The 15,288-nt window shown below is 39.9% G+C and overlaps 1 protein-coding gene across 2 annotated transcripts in view; it reads right to left on the bottom strand.

The window, feature by feature from the left end:
* The window catches only part of ndst3 (N-deacetylase/N-sulfotransferase (heparan glucosaminyl) 3), a 52,026-nt gene extending 37,097 nt beyond the window's left edge, over window positions 1–14,929 (bottom strand). For both annotated transcript variants that reach the window (XM_088420119.1, XM_088420117.1), the window contains exons 1-2: window positions 14,788–14,929; window positions 10,579–11,785 (exon numbers count right to left, since the gene is read on the bottom strand). In XM_088420119.1, coding sequence (XP_088276245.1) covers window positions 10,579–11,577 — 999 coding nt within the window. In that variant the 5' untranslated portion in view covers window positions 11,578–11,785; window positions 14,788–14,929. The remainder of the gene's footprint in view (window positions 1–10,578; window positions 11,786–14,787) is intronic.
* Window positions 14,930–15,288: the final 359 nt, after the last annotated feature.

Raw genomic sequence — 15,288 nt, 5'->3', positions numbered from 1 at the left:
GCTGATTTTGAATGCTGCCAACAGCATATTTATATATATTTATATATATATATATATATATATATATATATATATATATATATATATATATATATATATATATATATATATATATATATATATATATATATAAATAGAAGAAAATTAATCACCATAGTTCCAAATCTAATTTGTATGCATATATCCAGCTGATGAAAGTTTAAACTATCATAATATGGGCCCTTCAAAATAACATTTTTGTTTGACAATTGGTTAGTTAGTACAGTATATGGTTCTATGTGGGTCCCCTCCCCAGTAACACTGATGAAAAATTCTGCCCCACCTCCGACCCCACTCCATCATTTCAAATGTTCATCCTTAACTTGGAGTAAAGAAAACTCATGCAAGGGCAGGAGAATAATAAAACACTAAACAGGTTGGTTGAAAGTGAGCTTCAAACCCTCAACATGCAACAATGAGGAAAATATGCTAACTGAAATCCACCTTTCTTATGAATATATTCATTTTCACTGACTTGATAATGCACAGCTCTCAATTTGCAATAATACAGTGTGTGCCTTGGAGGTAGGTTTCCTCAAATTAACGCCAAACTCAGCTGACTTGACATTTCATTCTTTTATGCTACCCTACCGCAATACATTGTTTTGCCGTTTTAGTACTCATCAGCAAACTTTCTGGTCAATAACGCCATAAAGTGCCTTTGGTGTCCTCTTCAGAATCATTTAATCACTCAGCCACCAACGTACCAGTAGAATGAACATTCTCTTAAAATGTTTTTTTTTTTTTTTTTTTTTTTTAATGGAGGTACAGTGTCTAATTTTGGCATGCTCCATTGACTACTCCTTTCATTGTAGTGTGGTATGTAATGAGTGATTAAATTATACAAAATGCTTTTTGAAATAGATTTAAGTCAAGAAGTTATTTAATAAAATTAATCATTTTAATCTTATACCTGCTTTCATAAATGTATTGAATTATTCACATGTGTTTGTAAAATTGCTGCCCACCCTGTAGTCATAAAAAAGATGTTTTCAAAACAAATCATTTTCACCTGTTTGTCTCGGACTCCAAAGTTTATGACTTGGATATTTTGGTCCCAATCAATATCATTTTCATGACTGCATGGGTGCAAGTATGCAAAAACCTGACACATGTTTGTAAAATATTCATGCGTTGTGTTAAGATCGCAAAAAGAAATTTGTGTCAGGCAAACTGTAGGTCTTTGCCGCCATCAAATAAGCGTTTGATTGTGTTTTTTTTTTTTAAGTGAAGAACTGATGATCATTACGAGGCCGCCCCAGGGATGACTTCACGCTGCACCCAGCAATTAAATGTGACGTACCTCTTAGACAGAAACACATTTTGAAAATCTCAGAGAAACAATCAAGTCATCCCCTGCTGTCTTTTTTTTTTCTCATGGTAATGGCAGCCAATCTCATTGAGTTGAGGCCTTGAAGCAATACAGGGCCAATCTGTCTCCTGGATGCTGAGTGTGGTGATAAAACGAAGAGAGACAGATAGAGAGAAAAGACTAAGAGAAAAGACTGAATTTGGCTTAGCGAATGTAGAAGGGTGGGAGTGTGGCTGGGGGTGCGTTGCACAAAGCTTATTGACAATTCCAGTGATGAAGGTAAACGCACATGAGGATTAGTGGTTAGCGATAACCCTGCTCCCTGTGCCCAATCCCACAGCTGCATTGCACTGCCAGTGTCAAAAGTATTGCCAGTTTGCTTTGTTTACGTGCGTGAGTGTGTGCATGTGCATATGTGCGTCAAAGGCACAGTAAGAGATGCCAGCAAAATGTTGGGCTTTAAACAGATGTAGCTAGCGAGGGAATCAAAACCTGAGTCGCCACATCCAGTTCAATAGAAAACAATGCTTACAGTATATTCAATTAATACAGCAGCTGAGACTGTATTGGGGCCATGTGCTCCCCCTGACCATTTTTTCTTTTTTTTTTTTACATGATATGGATAAACTAAACTGGAGGTTATCTTTTTGTTTTGACTAGCATATGGCATGTTTTCTTTTGGTCAACATGGCAGAGATAATTATGTTCCACAAATTGCTTAGCAACAGGTGCCTCTCTAAATGAGAGCTTTTCCAGGTTAATACAATACAGTTTTAATTCCTGTTTTCAAGGCTATTTGCAGATCTATTATTCACTTGTAGTATAATCATACAGTAATCATAATCTATTAAATATTGTTTTGACAAGATTCTTATAATGAGTATAGTTTTCATATACAGTAGCTACAGGCTTGTTTTATTATTGCAAACTACTATAGAACTTTAAATTACTCAACAACAACTCTATCATATTATTCTCCAAAGACTCTAATAACCAAGTAATTGTGTGGAGCCATTGTTGAACCTAAAATTCCCCAAATTCTCCAATTTCAGCCTCTCGAAACAATTTTTCTCCTATTTCTGTAGTAGACTGATTATATTTTATGCTTTGTTAAAATAAATCTAATGACAATTACCCAAGCAGTAACTGAATTTTGGTCTGTACAAAATTAAAACGTTTTCATGTGATTTTACATAGCAGCGATTTCATAAGAGTCATCACTAAACTATACCAAAATAACAACAAAAATAGGTTAAAAAGGATTAAAAAGGGGGATAAAAAATGGTTGTGTAATACACTTCGATGCGTGATTAAATTGGATCGGATTATTCAATTAAAATCAATTAAGTAATTGATTTTAAAATTATGAATGAGTAACAACCCTACACACTGCCCAAACCTATGTTATCTACACTCAAATAAATAAAACATTGACTTGAAAAAATGTTGGTTCATTAATTGTACTCTGTGTGCCATTAATACCAATTTATTGTATATACACAAGCAAATATTTCTTTTAGCACATTGTTTTGCTAAAAAGCAAAGGGCCATTTCCAAATTTGTCAAATTCAATCCAGTGTTTTCTGAAGAAATAACAGCAACATTGTCTCTTCTCGAATGCCTATCACTCTAAAAATACTTCATAGATGCTGTAAGGATGCATCCTTTTCCTCTTTTAGGTCCGCTCATTCAGAGAAAACATGATATCATCATGAAATATTTGCAACATGTGTATATGCAGTCCTAAGTATAATGGCTTAGGCGGGGCTATGAAAGCATATTTGGCAGAAAAAAAGTGGAATGCAGTTTTCCTGGTATGTTTCCTTTTTAAGTGGCTTGCGCTTTAACACGTGTGTGTGGGTTTGTGTTTGTCCATCAAAAAACGGTACTGCGCATGAGATTTAATTCTCGCTATGGTTTGTCAAGTGCGTGCGCCTGTTTGTGTAGCTATGCGTGTAATATGAACACCAGACCAGCAAACTTAAATGGGTCAGGCATCTCTATTTGATGAGTTGATGCCAGTCTCCTCATAGCTCCCGCCGCTCTCTGTCTCCTTAGCTCTTTAACTTGGAACCAATGTCTGCTTCACATTTCACAGAGCGCTGTATTTACGAATGTTTTTTCGATCACAGGTACAAGTGATGAATTTAAATCACAATACATGAAAAAAGAAGTTGGAAAAACTGTGAATTAAACAAAAATGAGTATTTCTTTACTGCAATGAGAGGACCTGACAAAGGTTTGGAAACACTTTGAATTCAGTGGTCTTAAACAAATGAACAAGTCAAGTCATTCCAGATCATAAAGCACCATCCTCATCATAAAGCCTGCTGAGAAAAAAACGAAGATGTGCAAAGCTGTTATGGGGCAAAAGGTGCCTACCATGAAGAGTCTGAATCAAAAAATATAATCTAATTTGATGAACATTCTTAATTTTTCTTTCTGTTTTTTTACCAAATAATTCTGTCAATACTTCTTCATAATGTGAATGATTGCTAATCAGGAATTGTTTAAAGAATGAATATAAATTGAATTATAAGATGTTAACAAACTTTTCACTGTTATTGTACGATATTTTAGCGACTATAAGTTGTACTTATAGTTGTAACTCTTTTAATTTTTTCGAAAATCAATAGTTATTGCTTTATATTCTGGTATGTCTTAAGTACTGATGTTGACTTGATGTTGAATGATATCGAATTTATTTGCTGTACTGGTTTGTTTCCCTTAGTAAATTAATGCACCTTGTGAGCTGATATGCCTTTGAACCCAGTGTGCCTTATATATGGAAATGTCCAAAAATTGACATGTTCATTGAGACCGCACTTTATAATCAGGTGCTTCTTATGGTTCAAAATCATTCATACTATTGTGACCTGAACAGGAAATCTACTATATTGTTTTCTTTGTGTATCCTGCATGACATTTTTTGGTTCTACTAGCACCGCTTACAATGACACCTTCCCCCATGAAAGAAATGAATCATGTAGTCTGGACTTGTATGAGAAACAACTTTGCGATGCTTAATAGCATTTTCTCTTCCTTTTCCAACTCCGCTTTGCCTTTGGCTGGGTGACAAATGGATATGGAGTCAGCTCAATTTCGCAGACTTAAGGGGCAAATATGCATCATATTAATTAGCTCTAAAGATTAACTCTAAGTAGGAATGTGCAATAAATAGCAAACTGCTCAGCCAAAACCTTGACTGAAGTTTAGACCATTAGCATATTGTGCAAAGCTTTTTCTTAAACGTTCAATTTGAAGTCAGAGCAAGAACCAAAGTGAAAGTGAGGACAAACGAAACTTCTTGTGCGCATCATCTGTGCTAGGAATTCAGTTGGACTTTGTACCCAAACAAACTGAAGTATACTCATATCAATTTTCCACTTGTATTCTGTGCAATTTTTACTCATTAGGCATCCAGGAAAGATGGGTGCTAACCCAACTGATTTGCAGTGGGAGGCAGGGTATACCTTGGACTGGTCAGCAGCCAATCGCAGTGCATATTTAGTCAAACATTTCACGTTCACATCTAAAGACCTTTTAATGACCCTAACGTACGTGTTTTTGGAATGTGGGAGGAAGTCTGAGTCCTAAAGAGAACCCACGCAAGCTCAGAACTCCACGCAAAAAGGTGATAACGGTTAAATGCAGTACCGCATATACAATGTAAATAATACATCTTGCTCCTTAAAAGATTGATCTGAATTCAAAGTTGAGTTTTGTGACTAACGTGGTATAGCTTGTTTGTGAATGGGTAAAATGCTCACCGCCAAGTTCTGAATAGAAGTAGTAGTAGTTTTTCACACCGAGAATAATGTTTGTGAAATGCAGACATCGAATTCTGAAAAAGAAAAGGGACGTTTTAGGGCCAAAACGATCTATATAGCATAGCATAATTCTTGAGTAAAAGCAAAAATAGACTTGTTGAATGTGAATCTTCTGGAGCAGATAGTCAGGTTGGACCCAATGTTGGTAGTCCACAGACAAATGCAGATGGTGGATTTGCGTGAGGCAGTGCTCCGCCACAATAGGAGTGGTGATAACTACAATCGTGGCCAATCAAATCTGCTCCTTCCATTCCCATTAAATACGGCAAAGTAGTCGCACACCAGTATAGCGACATATGCTGAAGCAGAGCTGCACCATGAAATGAATCATACTGCTGCCATTGGATGATTTAAAAAAAAAAGTAACATAATTGAGATTCATACAGTTCAATACCCGTCTGTATTTTATTCATAAAATGTAACTGGTGTGCACCAGACCTCAGAATAATTTTTGAATTAAAAATGATTGAAAATGATTGATAAACATTGACCCCTCGAACTAAAGAGGAAATGCTTTATGCACAAGTCTATAGGATTGGGTTAAATTGTCGAAATAAAATCTTTTGCCAGATTTGAATGATTTGAAACTGAACTTTATGTTTAAAAAAACTGCACTTGTGGATTCATATGCCAATCGCTGAATACATAAACACTATGAAAAAATGCTTCTTTAAAAGTGCCGGTAATCTTACACTTTCAGCTCCGCAAGGCACAACCCAACACACTACAAAAATGAAGGACATTTCTCTCTACATTAAGGCGGTCCAGCGTCGTGTTTAACTCGTACAAACATCACAATAAATTACACATAAGGTAGTATTCAAGGAAGAAGGATGTGCAACAACATTGCTTTTCACCGAAGCCAAGAAGCTCCTTTAAGGCCTCATCTAAATGCTTTAGTCCACAGAGCGTGTTGTGAGCAAAAGAGTGAGGAGGAGAATATAAAGAGGCCGCAGATAGTGATCAATGACTTGGCAGGGTGGCGGGGGGCGGGGGGGGGGGGGGGTGAAAATGAGGATGGGACACCTCCTTCATGACAAGAGGAAGAAAGGCACAAATTAGAAAAAACACGAGAGCAGCACGCTCGGATCATTGATGGCACTTTTTGACTGGCATCATCCCTCATTTTGAGAAATGTCATCCGCTGGCTGCCTCCCCCTGAATCATTTTTAATGGAGGAAATAAAGGTGTGTGTCTTTTGTGACCATGTGTGTGCGTGTAGCCAAGAAGGCAGTGTGTCAATTTTTTTTTTGTCACCAGATGAACTCATGGGGTGAGACTAATGAAGAGTGGTGAGAGAAAGAGGGTGGCATTTTAATTGGGCCGCCTCACTCTTTGCTCTTATTCTTTGTTGGAGAATAAAAGAGGAGAAAAAGAGGAGTTCTGACTACTCAATAATACTTCAGAATTTTATATAGTTAAATACAAGGTGGTTGTGTAAGAATGTGTGGGTCAAGAATTTTAAAGCTCAAATGTCCTCCAAATTCTCGAATGGCTTGCAACAATTTCTTGCTTTAGAGCCTCTCGTCTTTGGACTTTACTTATTCTAATACTGTACTAATTTGAATCAGTACCAAAAATGGCACCTTTTTTCTTATTCTAATCAATTCCATGTGTATACATTCTTTTCCACAAATAAATACTTTGTCAGACGGGATCGCAAAGCAATTTTTTCCCCTGTTGCCATTCATACAACAGACGACAGTACAGAATATCAATTTGGTGTTCAATTAATCATTGCCAAATTTTACATCATTTATCATGTGTGTGTGTGTGTGTTTTCACAAAACCAGGCTTATGTTGCGGAGATTTGGGGATCACTAAACAAAAACAACGTCAACTTTAAGGCCTGGATTTCATTTTCGCATCAGCCAACTTATGACGTTTGCAAGCCTTTCAATTACCTCATTGAGTGGCTTAGCCTGACTCCCAAAACGCAAATTTCTTGCAATGCATTGTGAGACTTGTAGTTGACAAAAAACTTTGATTCAAGAAATAAATGTTGCAAGTTATTTAAGCATTTCAGCAGTAAAGCAATAATACATTATCTAAAATTAATCTGATCCTTTTCCAGTGCTATTTTACCTTGAAAAACATCCATCTATTCATTATCTGTAGCCGCTTATCCTAACTAGTGTCACAGGCTTGCTAGTGCCTATCCCAGCCGTCTTTGGGCAGTAGTTGGGGGACACCCTGGACAGGTGGCCAGCCAATCAAAGGGCAAACAGGGACAAACAACTGCAACCAATCAAACCTAAGAACAAGAGAATTACCAATACACCTGACACCGCATGTTTTTGGAGTGTGTAGAGAACATGCTAACTCTATACAAAGAAGCCACAGTAAGCTGGATTTGAACTCAGGACTACGAATTGTAAGTCCGATGTGCTAACCACTGCCGCACTGAGCCGCCTCCTTTAAAAACACCTTTATCCATTTGCTGTCAACTGAAAATGACATCACATTTGCTCAAGGGTCTCAATGACCAATCACGGCTCAGCTTGTAACATCACATGACCAAACCTAGAAAATGGTGAACCACGATTGGTCATTACCTGGGAAGTAAAGTTGACAGCAGATTAAAACATATTGCTCTCAAAAGCTATTGATTGTACACGAAAAATAATTTGACTTTTTTTTCCTGTGAAAAATGACTAGCCCTTGAAGTTTGACAATTTTACACTCTTTACACGAATACTTATGCGTTGCATGATCTGTTACATCTTAAAGTCTTAAAAGGCTGTTTCTATCTTTTGATACATCCATACCATAATAGCTAATAATTGTTTACATTTTAACTTTTTAATGTATCCAAGTGAGTTCTAATATATAGTAACAAGATATCTCTACTTCATTATTTTATTGTCGTTAAAGATGAATGGTAACTAACTTATTAATTGCCCATTAGATGCTATAGTTACATTTCATTGTGTGAAAAAAAATAGTTTAATTAGCATTTAAGATTGGCCTGTGATCAACCAATACAATTCCACTGTGTTCAATAAATGAAAAAAAAGGGGAAATAATTACAGCACACAGCACAGACTTATCACAATTGTCACCTTGTTCAACCTTCATCACCTATTTACGTGACGGGTGAGGTTGCTTGTCATCATCATGTATTTCTTCCTCCACCTCCCCTCCGCTTCCTTATTCCCCTTCAGCATTTTGTCTCTGTGAAATGAGGAAGTTTGCTGCAAGCTCTTCCCCCTAGGCGCCACTCACCCTCACACAACCCCCCCTTTCTTCCTCTCTGTGATTTCCTGCTATCCTGAAGCAGCAAATGTGGCAGCCGTGCGTGTGCGTTCGAGATGGAACGAACGGCTCAGCCTTTTTGTGCCACCGTCTGTACGTCGCTTGACCTCCCCCCTCCGCACTTCCCTGTCGTTGTGTTTCACCACCGGTTCATCCTCATGTATATTTATGTGACAAAGCTGAGGAGTCAGGCTGACTTAAAATGAAAATTCATACTAGAGGGAGTGTGGCTGCTCAATTTGTGGGTAATGTGTGTGTGTGCATGTGTGAGCGAGTTTACTTTCTCATCCTTGTTTTGGGACGGTGGGGTAAAGCATCCGTTCCATATTCAAATGTGAATTTGTTTTCACTTCACTGCATTTTATTTATTTTTTTTTTCATTTTGCTTCCCAGCCGCCACATGCTTCACATCTCCTCCTCTCAGTCATAGACAGGTGGGACCTTTTTGGTCCGGCATTGATGGAAAGTGGCATTCTATTCTAAATGTCAAAGATTGAAACCTGTCTGAATGTACAAACAAAATTCGAAATGTATCCCAGTTCCAACACACACGCACCCACACACACACACACACACACACACACACACACACACAGAATGGTCACATTGGTAGAACATGAAGGATGACATGAAAAAGGAATACCGAACACCCAGAATGAATTTTTAAAAATGCAAATTATTGCAGTGTTGTTTCAAAAATTGTGTTCAAATTATTTACCAGGTCTGTATTACAGAAAATTATTACAATCATAATCGAGTGAGCTGTCGGGTAAACAGAAGTCTCCAAGACAGGAAAATCGTATGTTAATGTTGGTTGTTTTTCCCTTGATAATGATTGGGAAAACTGCCTCAATATTGCCACAAAGTTGCTAAATTAAAAACAAGAGTAGCTGTTAACTTCATACAACCTTAATTCTTGGTGGTTTGTAGCAGTAACAAAAGCCAACAGCAAGCATGGGTTATGTGTCTGAACGCATGAGGGTGAAATGATTCATAGTATTTATCTATTCAATCCAGGAGTTTATTCTTTCAAGGCAGGGAAAAAGCCACTCAAGCATAGAGTGAACATGCACACTGAACAGGCAGCTTACTTAAAAATAATAAAATAAAATAGAATACACTTTACCCCAAAGACAGAGATGCCAGGTCTTATTTCATGAGGTCATGACTATGGAGAGTTTAGCATTTAGTGCCCTGGTTAAGGGCAATTTGGCCGTTCTTTCCTCCTGAGCATCTGTTCGCCTCTGAGCTCATGTCCCCTAACTAAATCATATTTGGCATTCACCTTGCATAAACAATTGTGTAGTAATCGATTGTAATTGTTTTTTACACATTTCTAAACCAAACTTTATAAATTAATAACCTAAGAATGATTATAATTATTATTAAATTCAAATAACTGATTAAAGGCCAGCATTGTGGGCATCTACTTCTTTCACTTGCCATTTATTTTCCCCCCAAAAAGTCTCTCATAACATCCATCACAAATAAACTAATTTAACTTCCTTAATCTTGAAGTTATTGAGTCTCAGAACAAAAACTGACAAGGTTGTTATCAGCCTGCGTGCGTGCAGTTGTTTCACAGTTTTAGGGCAGTTGGTTAGGCAGCTTTAAAATTCCTCATGCTTTACTCAGAATACCAACAAATGTGTGTAACTACTGTAAATTCCCATTTGGGGAGTCGCATGGCTTTGTATGCGTAGGCCGAGTGCGGCAGCTCAAGTGAGCGTGTGCACTGAAACAATAGTTGCCTTGAGAGATTGACTCTACTTTAGTTTGCCTAAGAGGAGGACGTGGGAAAACAGGAATAGGAGCCATTCATCTTTTCACTTGCTCATTCACTCGCTCACTCTCACCCCTCCTCTAACTCTCTTTCACTTGGTGTCTTTGTCCCCATAAACGGCCTGTAAACTCCCGTTTAAGATAATTACTCTATTGCTGTACCGTAACACATACAGTATGTTTCACGCTGCAGGCACACAAACACACTCTGCAAATATGCGAGCCGTCACATATTTTGCTGAGGTTTTCAGATTTCCAGAGCAACAGCTTCATATTTCTTAAATTTGCCTGCACGGTGAGGCCATTAGTTACTCTGCGGTAGCTAAGTAATTCATTCACCCAGGAACACAACTGTAATACCTTCACATCCTTGACGTTCATGCGGGTGCCTTCCTTTCCCACAAAAATGTCATCTATATCCACCAGGATGTGCCGGTCCAGACCCAAAGTCAACTTTCTGTCAGTGAGGTAGGAGATGGTGTCCACTAAGATAAGTCTGTGGAGCCAGTAGTTCAGCCCCTGGCCAAAGAACACCCTCCTCACGCCGTCGTAGAGCCCCATGTCCTGCACGACCGTAGCTTGCAGGCCCAGGCTGAAGCCAGGCCCCGGATTGTCACCGCTGCCCGCCCCCGCACCGTCCTTGGCCCGGGCATGCAACACAGCTTGGTAGGTGGAGTGATTGGAGGAAAAGGAGGTCCAGTCCTCGCCGGGTAAGGCCCCACGGTCAGTGCCGGGTTTGGTCAGGGTGAGGATGGGAGAGCTGGACACCACGCAGCAGTCCCAAAGGGCCTGATTGGTCCTGAGCACTAGCGGGAAGTTTCTGAGTTTGAGCAGGGGCGGGGAGGTCTCCGTGGAACGGTAGAAGCCGATGATGCCCACCCGGAAATCGGTGCAGTACTGATGCAACAACTGTCTGTTCCATGTGTCTGCATGTGCATACTTGAGGAGGTTCTCATAAATGATGAGCGAATATCGTCCGCGGCCTTTGTCTGTCAAAGGCGGGAGGTCACCCTTCCCTGAGGCGATTTCCATGCGGAACTTGAAGTGTGCAGACTCCAATATAGCCACGATGTCCTGACCCAGCTGAGAGTACTGGGACTCCACCAGCACCAGCACTGCCGGGTCGGTGTGGACATGCGTGTGAGGCGGATTCGGAGGGTACGGGTACGGGAGTTGGCGGTACGGGGACATGGAGAGGGGCTGGGAGCAGGCGGGCTCTGAGGATTGTCCGATTTGCATGGATGGTGATGAGTTGGTGAAGAGGAAGTAAGCCGACAGGAGCAAAGAGACCAAACAGCAGGAGGCCAGCAGGAGGAGGAGCCGCCGCAAGTGGCGGCGGAATCGCACGGCCACCGTCATGGTGGCCTGGCGGGCGGGCGTCTGTTTTGCGAGGCGTGCTCGGTCTAGTCTGGGAACGGGAGAGCAAAGTCACTCAGGGGTGCATCAGGTGACCATGGCGGGTGGACACGGGGGCGGGGCTGGAGGTCGAGGCACACGCGTCATTTTTGAAAAGGGGGGGAGTGGGGACCTTCCCGTCTTCACATACGTAGCCAGTGGTGATCGATATCTGTGAAAAGGATAGAGGAGTGAGTTGCAAGGTGCGCATTTGCCAGTGATGGAAGTAAGTGATGTCAAAATACTCTTCTGTATTTTCTAGTATATATTCAGGTATTTTATTTCAGTGTTAAATTTGTAATGACTTTTGATGACCTGACTCAGAGCTTCCTTAGTCTTAATTTGTCAAAACAGACTCGTTACTTCACGCAAACTCGGCAATGACAACACCACAGTTGAGATATTGATTGGTTAACCGATTGATATCGTCCAAGGGTGAGAGAACCATTGACTGTAACAATATAGAGAAGTGAGAACGGATCATGAGATACGGTAACACAATTAATTCAAAGCAGATACTCACTGTCCAGTCTTACTTTAGAGAATATCTTACAGGCAACTAAAATTATTTAGCGATTTTTTTTTTTTTTTATCAGTAAAACGTTATTTTGTCGACATTGAATTTGATGACAACATTAATTTACTATTATGTTCAGTTCCTCAAGAACCATAACCTACCTTATTTTCAACTTGTCACTCCTCATCACACCTGATTCAAATGATCAGCTCATCAGCAAGCTCTGCAGAAACCTGAGGACGATCCTGATCATTTGAACCACGTGTATTGAAAGTGAGAGGGATTGAAAACAGGCAGGATGTGGGTCTTTAGGTCTTTAGGAACTGGAGTTTCCAAACTGTTTTAAGAATACCTTTTTCCACTTGCTGTAGGCTGTAAATGACATCACGCTCACAGGTTTAATACATGATCAATCCTGGCTCACAATTTTTCTCCGTTTGGTCATGTGGTTTGCAAGCTGAGTCGTGACCGGTTGTTACCTGAGTGCATGTGATGTGATTTTCAGTTGACGGCAAGTGGCAAAATGGATTTTTAAAGTTGGTGACGACACGTGAACAATTATTTAGTGATCAAAGATAGACAATTAACTGGTCCATTTGAAAGTTAAAGGAGTGTCGTTTTTTGGTACAAGACATCTGCTTGGCATGTGTGTAATCAACACATGAAAATCACATTCGTATGGATTTTTTTTACATTCTTTTTTTTTTTAATATAAACAAGGAGAACACAAACTCAGGGAAACAAACCTAACGCACAGGTACAAAGTGTTGCTTTTGTTATTTTATGAGAGTTTCCAATCAAAAGTTTTTGACATTTTTTGATGAATACATTCACACCACCGGATCTTATTGACCGAGAGACATGACTGCTGCTCTTGAGGAATGGCATAAATCATTGGTTAAAACCAAATATTGGAATTGCATTATTCATGTTCTGAACACGTTCAGGTGACAAAATTCGCCCCGGGTTAAAGAGGCCTAGGGACATTATTGCTGGTCCTAGGAAACAAAAACAAACAAACATAACAGGAGGGTAAATTGTTAGTGCTGAAATTAAATAAATAACTTTAGTATTACTTTAACGTTGTATGTTATTGTGTCTAAAAAAACCTACAAGGTTCATTAAAAAAAAAAACTTCTCACAGTATCTAATCTGACAAATACACGCACACAGAAAGCAATTTTATTTCCCTTTTTTTTTTCAAAAAAGGAGATTGTTAATAATTGACAGTATTTTTTTTCTGCCTGTACTCATTTTTATGTATACCGTTTGCTGAAGTAGAGAAGTCGAAGCAGTACTTTTACTTTTACCCATCACTGTTTTCAGACCTATCTGCAGTTATACTTCCGTAGATACACAACGTGATTACTTCTGCCACCTCTTACCAACATAAAGCACAGCTGCTATGTACAAAATGACAGAAAATATCTTGTATCCTTAGGGCTTACCCAACACATGCACACAACCACACAAAACAGAACTCAATAAACAACAGCTGCCGTACGTTAATATGTGGGGAGGTGGACGGGAGCACAACTAATCAGTCCCGTAAAGCTCTGCAGAGATTCCCTCTAATTGCACCAAACTCTGTGCACTTCTGTCCTATTTCTGAACCTAATCATCTAAAGTACCACAAAATTAGAGTTGGGCTCCTATTGCCAGGAGTCCTAATCTGAGGGTAGCCCATGACAGAAGAGGAAAAATGGAGAGAAATTGAGAAATGGAGACGAGAAGAAAAGACAAAGGGAGAGAGGGGGAACAAAATGCTGTGAATCATAAAAAGGGACAAAAAAGGATTAGCATCTTAATGTATGTGCCGGGAGCCACAGAGAAGAAAAGATCCCACAGCATATCCACCCCCCACCTCACCCCCCCTGTCACCATTCTTCTTCACCCTTTCCACCATTCTAACATGAATTGGATTTTTTCTGACACACGTCAGATGACACAATTCATAGGACTGGGAGTAATCACCACATTCGCTAATAACTCCTGTTTCTTTATAACATCACTTAACAAAGTTGTCTTTAGTCTCACAACAGGCATACACGAAGAAACAAACTCAATACTTGAATGATTCTTTTCCTCAACCAGGAGAGTAAATATTGAAATGAAATGTGAACACCTTCTCAATACTGATTATGGAATTCAAGAAAAACATTTAAAGAACCTGTTACTCCCAAGGTGCAGTGTCAGTTAATGACACACGAGGGCGCTAAATTTAGAAAACAAAGCTACGGTATATGGAAGTTTGTTGTACTACTATCCGGATTGGAGTGGGGGAGATAGAATGTATACGATGATTGTTTAAAATTAAAGAAACAAATTTTAAATAAATTGGTATCTAATAAAAAAAAACTCTTCTTTGGTTGATAGTTAAGCCACGAGTATAGCTATTTTCGGCAGATTTAAAACATTTTTGACAAATATTCCAATTGTGTGAAAGGTACTTGATTGGAACCTGAGACCAATAGTTTCAAATAACAGGATAAAATAAAAATCAAAGTAATCTACCTCTGTGCTGATGCAGCGTCGCACGAGTCCAACAATTCTAAATAAACTGCAGAGCAACGAGCATTACGATCAAATGGCTAAACGGACGTCAAGTAATCCCGAGGTGAATGCACCTTCATCCCCCGGTCTCGAGACCCGCTTACCTCTCGCCGGACTTGAGGCGCCGCTGCGCTGGGAGGAGCTCTGACGGAGAACCGGTGAGCGTGATGTTGCTCCGTGTGGGTCCGGTGCTCTGGTCTCCGTGGCGCACCTCCCCCGTGTGTTTTGGATGCTGAAGCTGTGTGCCATTCTCTCTCTCTCTCTCTCTCTCTCTCTCTCTCTCTCTCTCTCTCTCTCTCTCTCTCTCTCTCTCTCTCTCTCTCTGTCTCTCTCTCTCCCCGCCATATAGAGCAGCAGGGGCAGCCACCCGGAATGATGCGCTCTCCTCCCCCTTTTATCATTCCTCTCCATTTATCCTACTGTCTGCCATCCCTACACGCTGCTTCCACTTCGCTCCCGCCAAGTCGCCTTTATCTCCGCTTTTAAGGCTGGAGATTGGCAGCGAGCAGACAGACAAGGGAGCACCGATAGTAGGCTGTCCGTTAACGACTGGCGGCCGCGCGTAAAAAGATCGTTGTGGAGGAGCGTCTATACACACAGGGAAG

The sequence above is a fragment of the Hippichthys cyanospilos genome, chromosome 7 (assembly GCF_059441005.1).
Source record: "Hippichthys cyanospilos isolate Australia breed blue-spotted pipefish chromosome 7, RoL_Hcya_1.0, whole genome shotgun sequence".
In the NCBI taxonomy this organism is placed as follows: Eukaryota; Metazoa; Chordata; class Actinopteri; order Syngnathiformes; family Syngnathidae; genus Hippichthys; species Hippichthys cyanospilos.
Note: the sequence above shows the minus strand (reverse complement) of the source record. Positions and strands in the feature narration are given on the sequence as shown.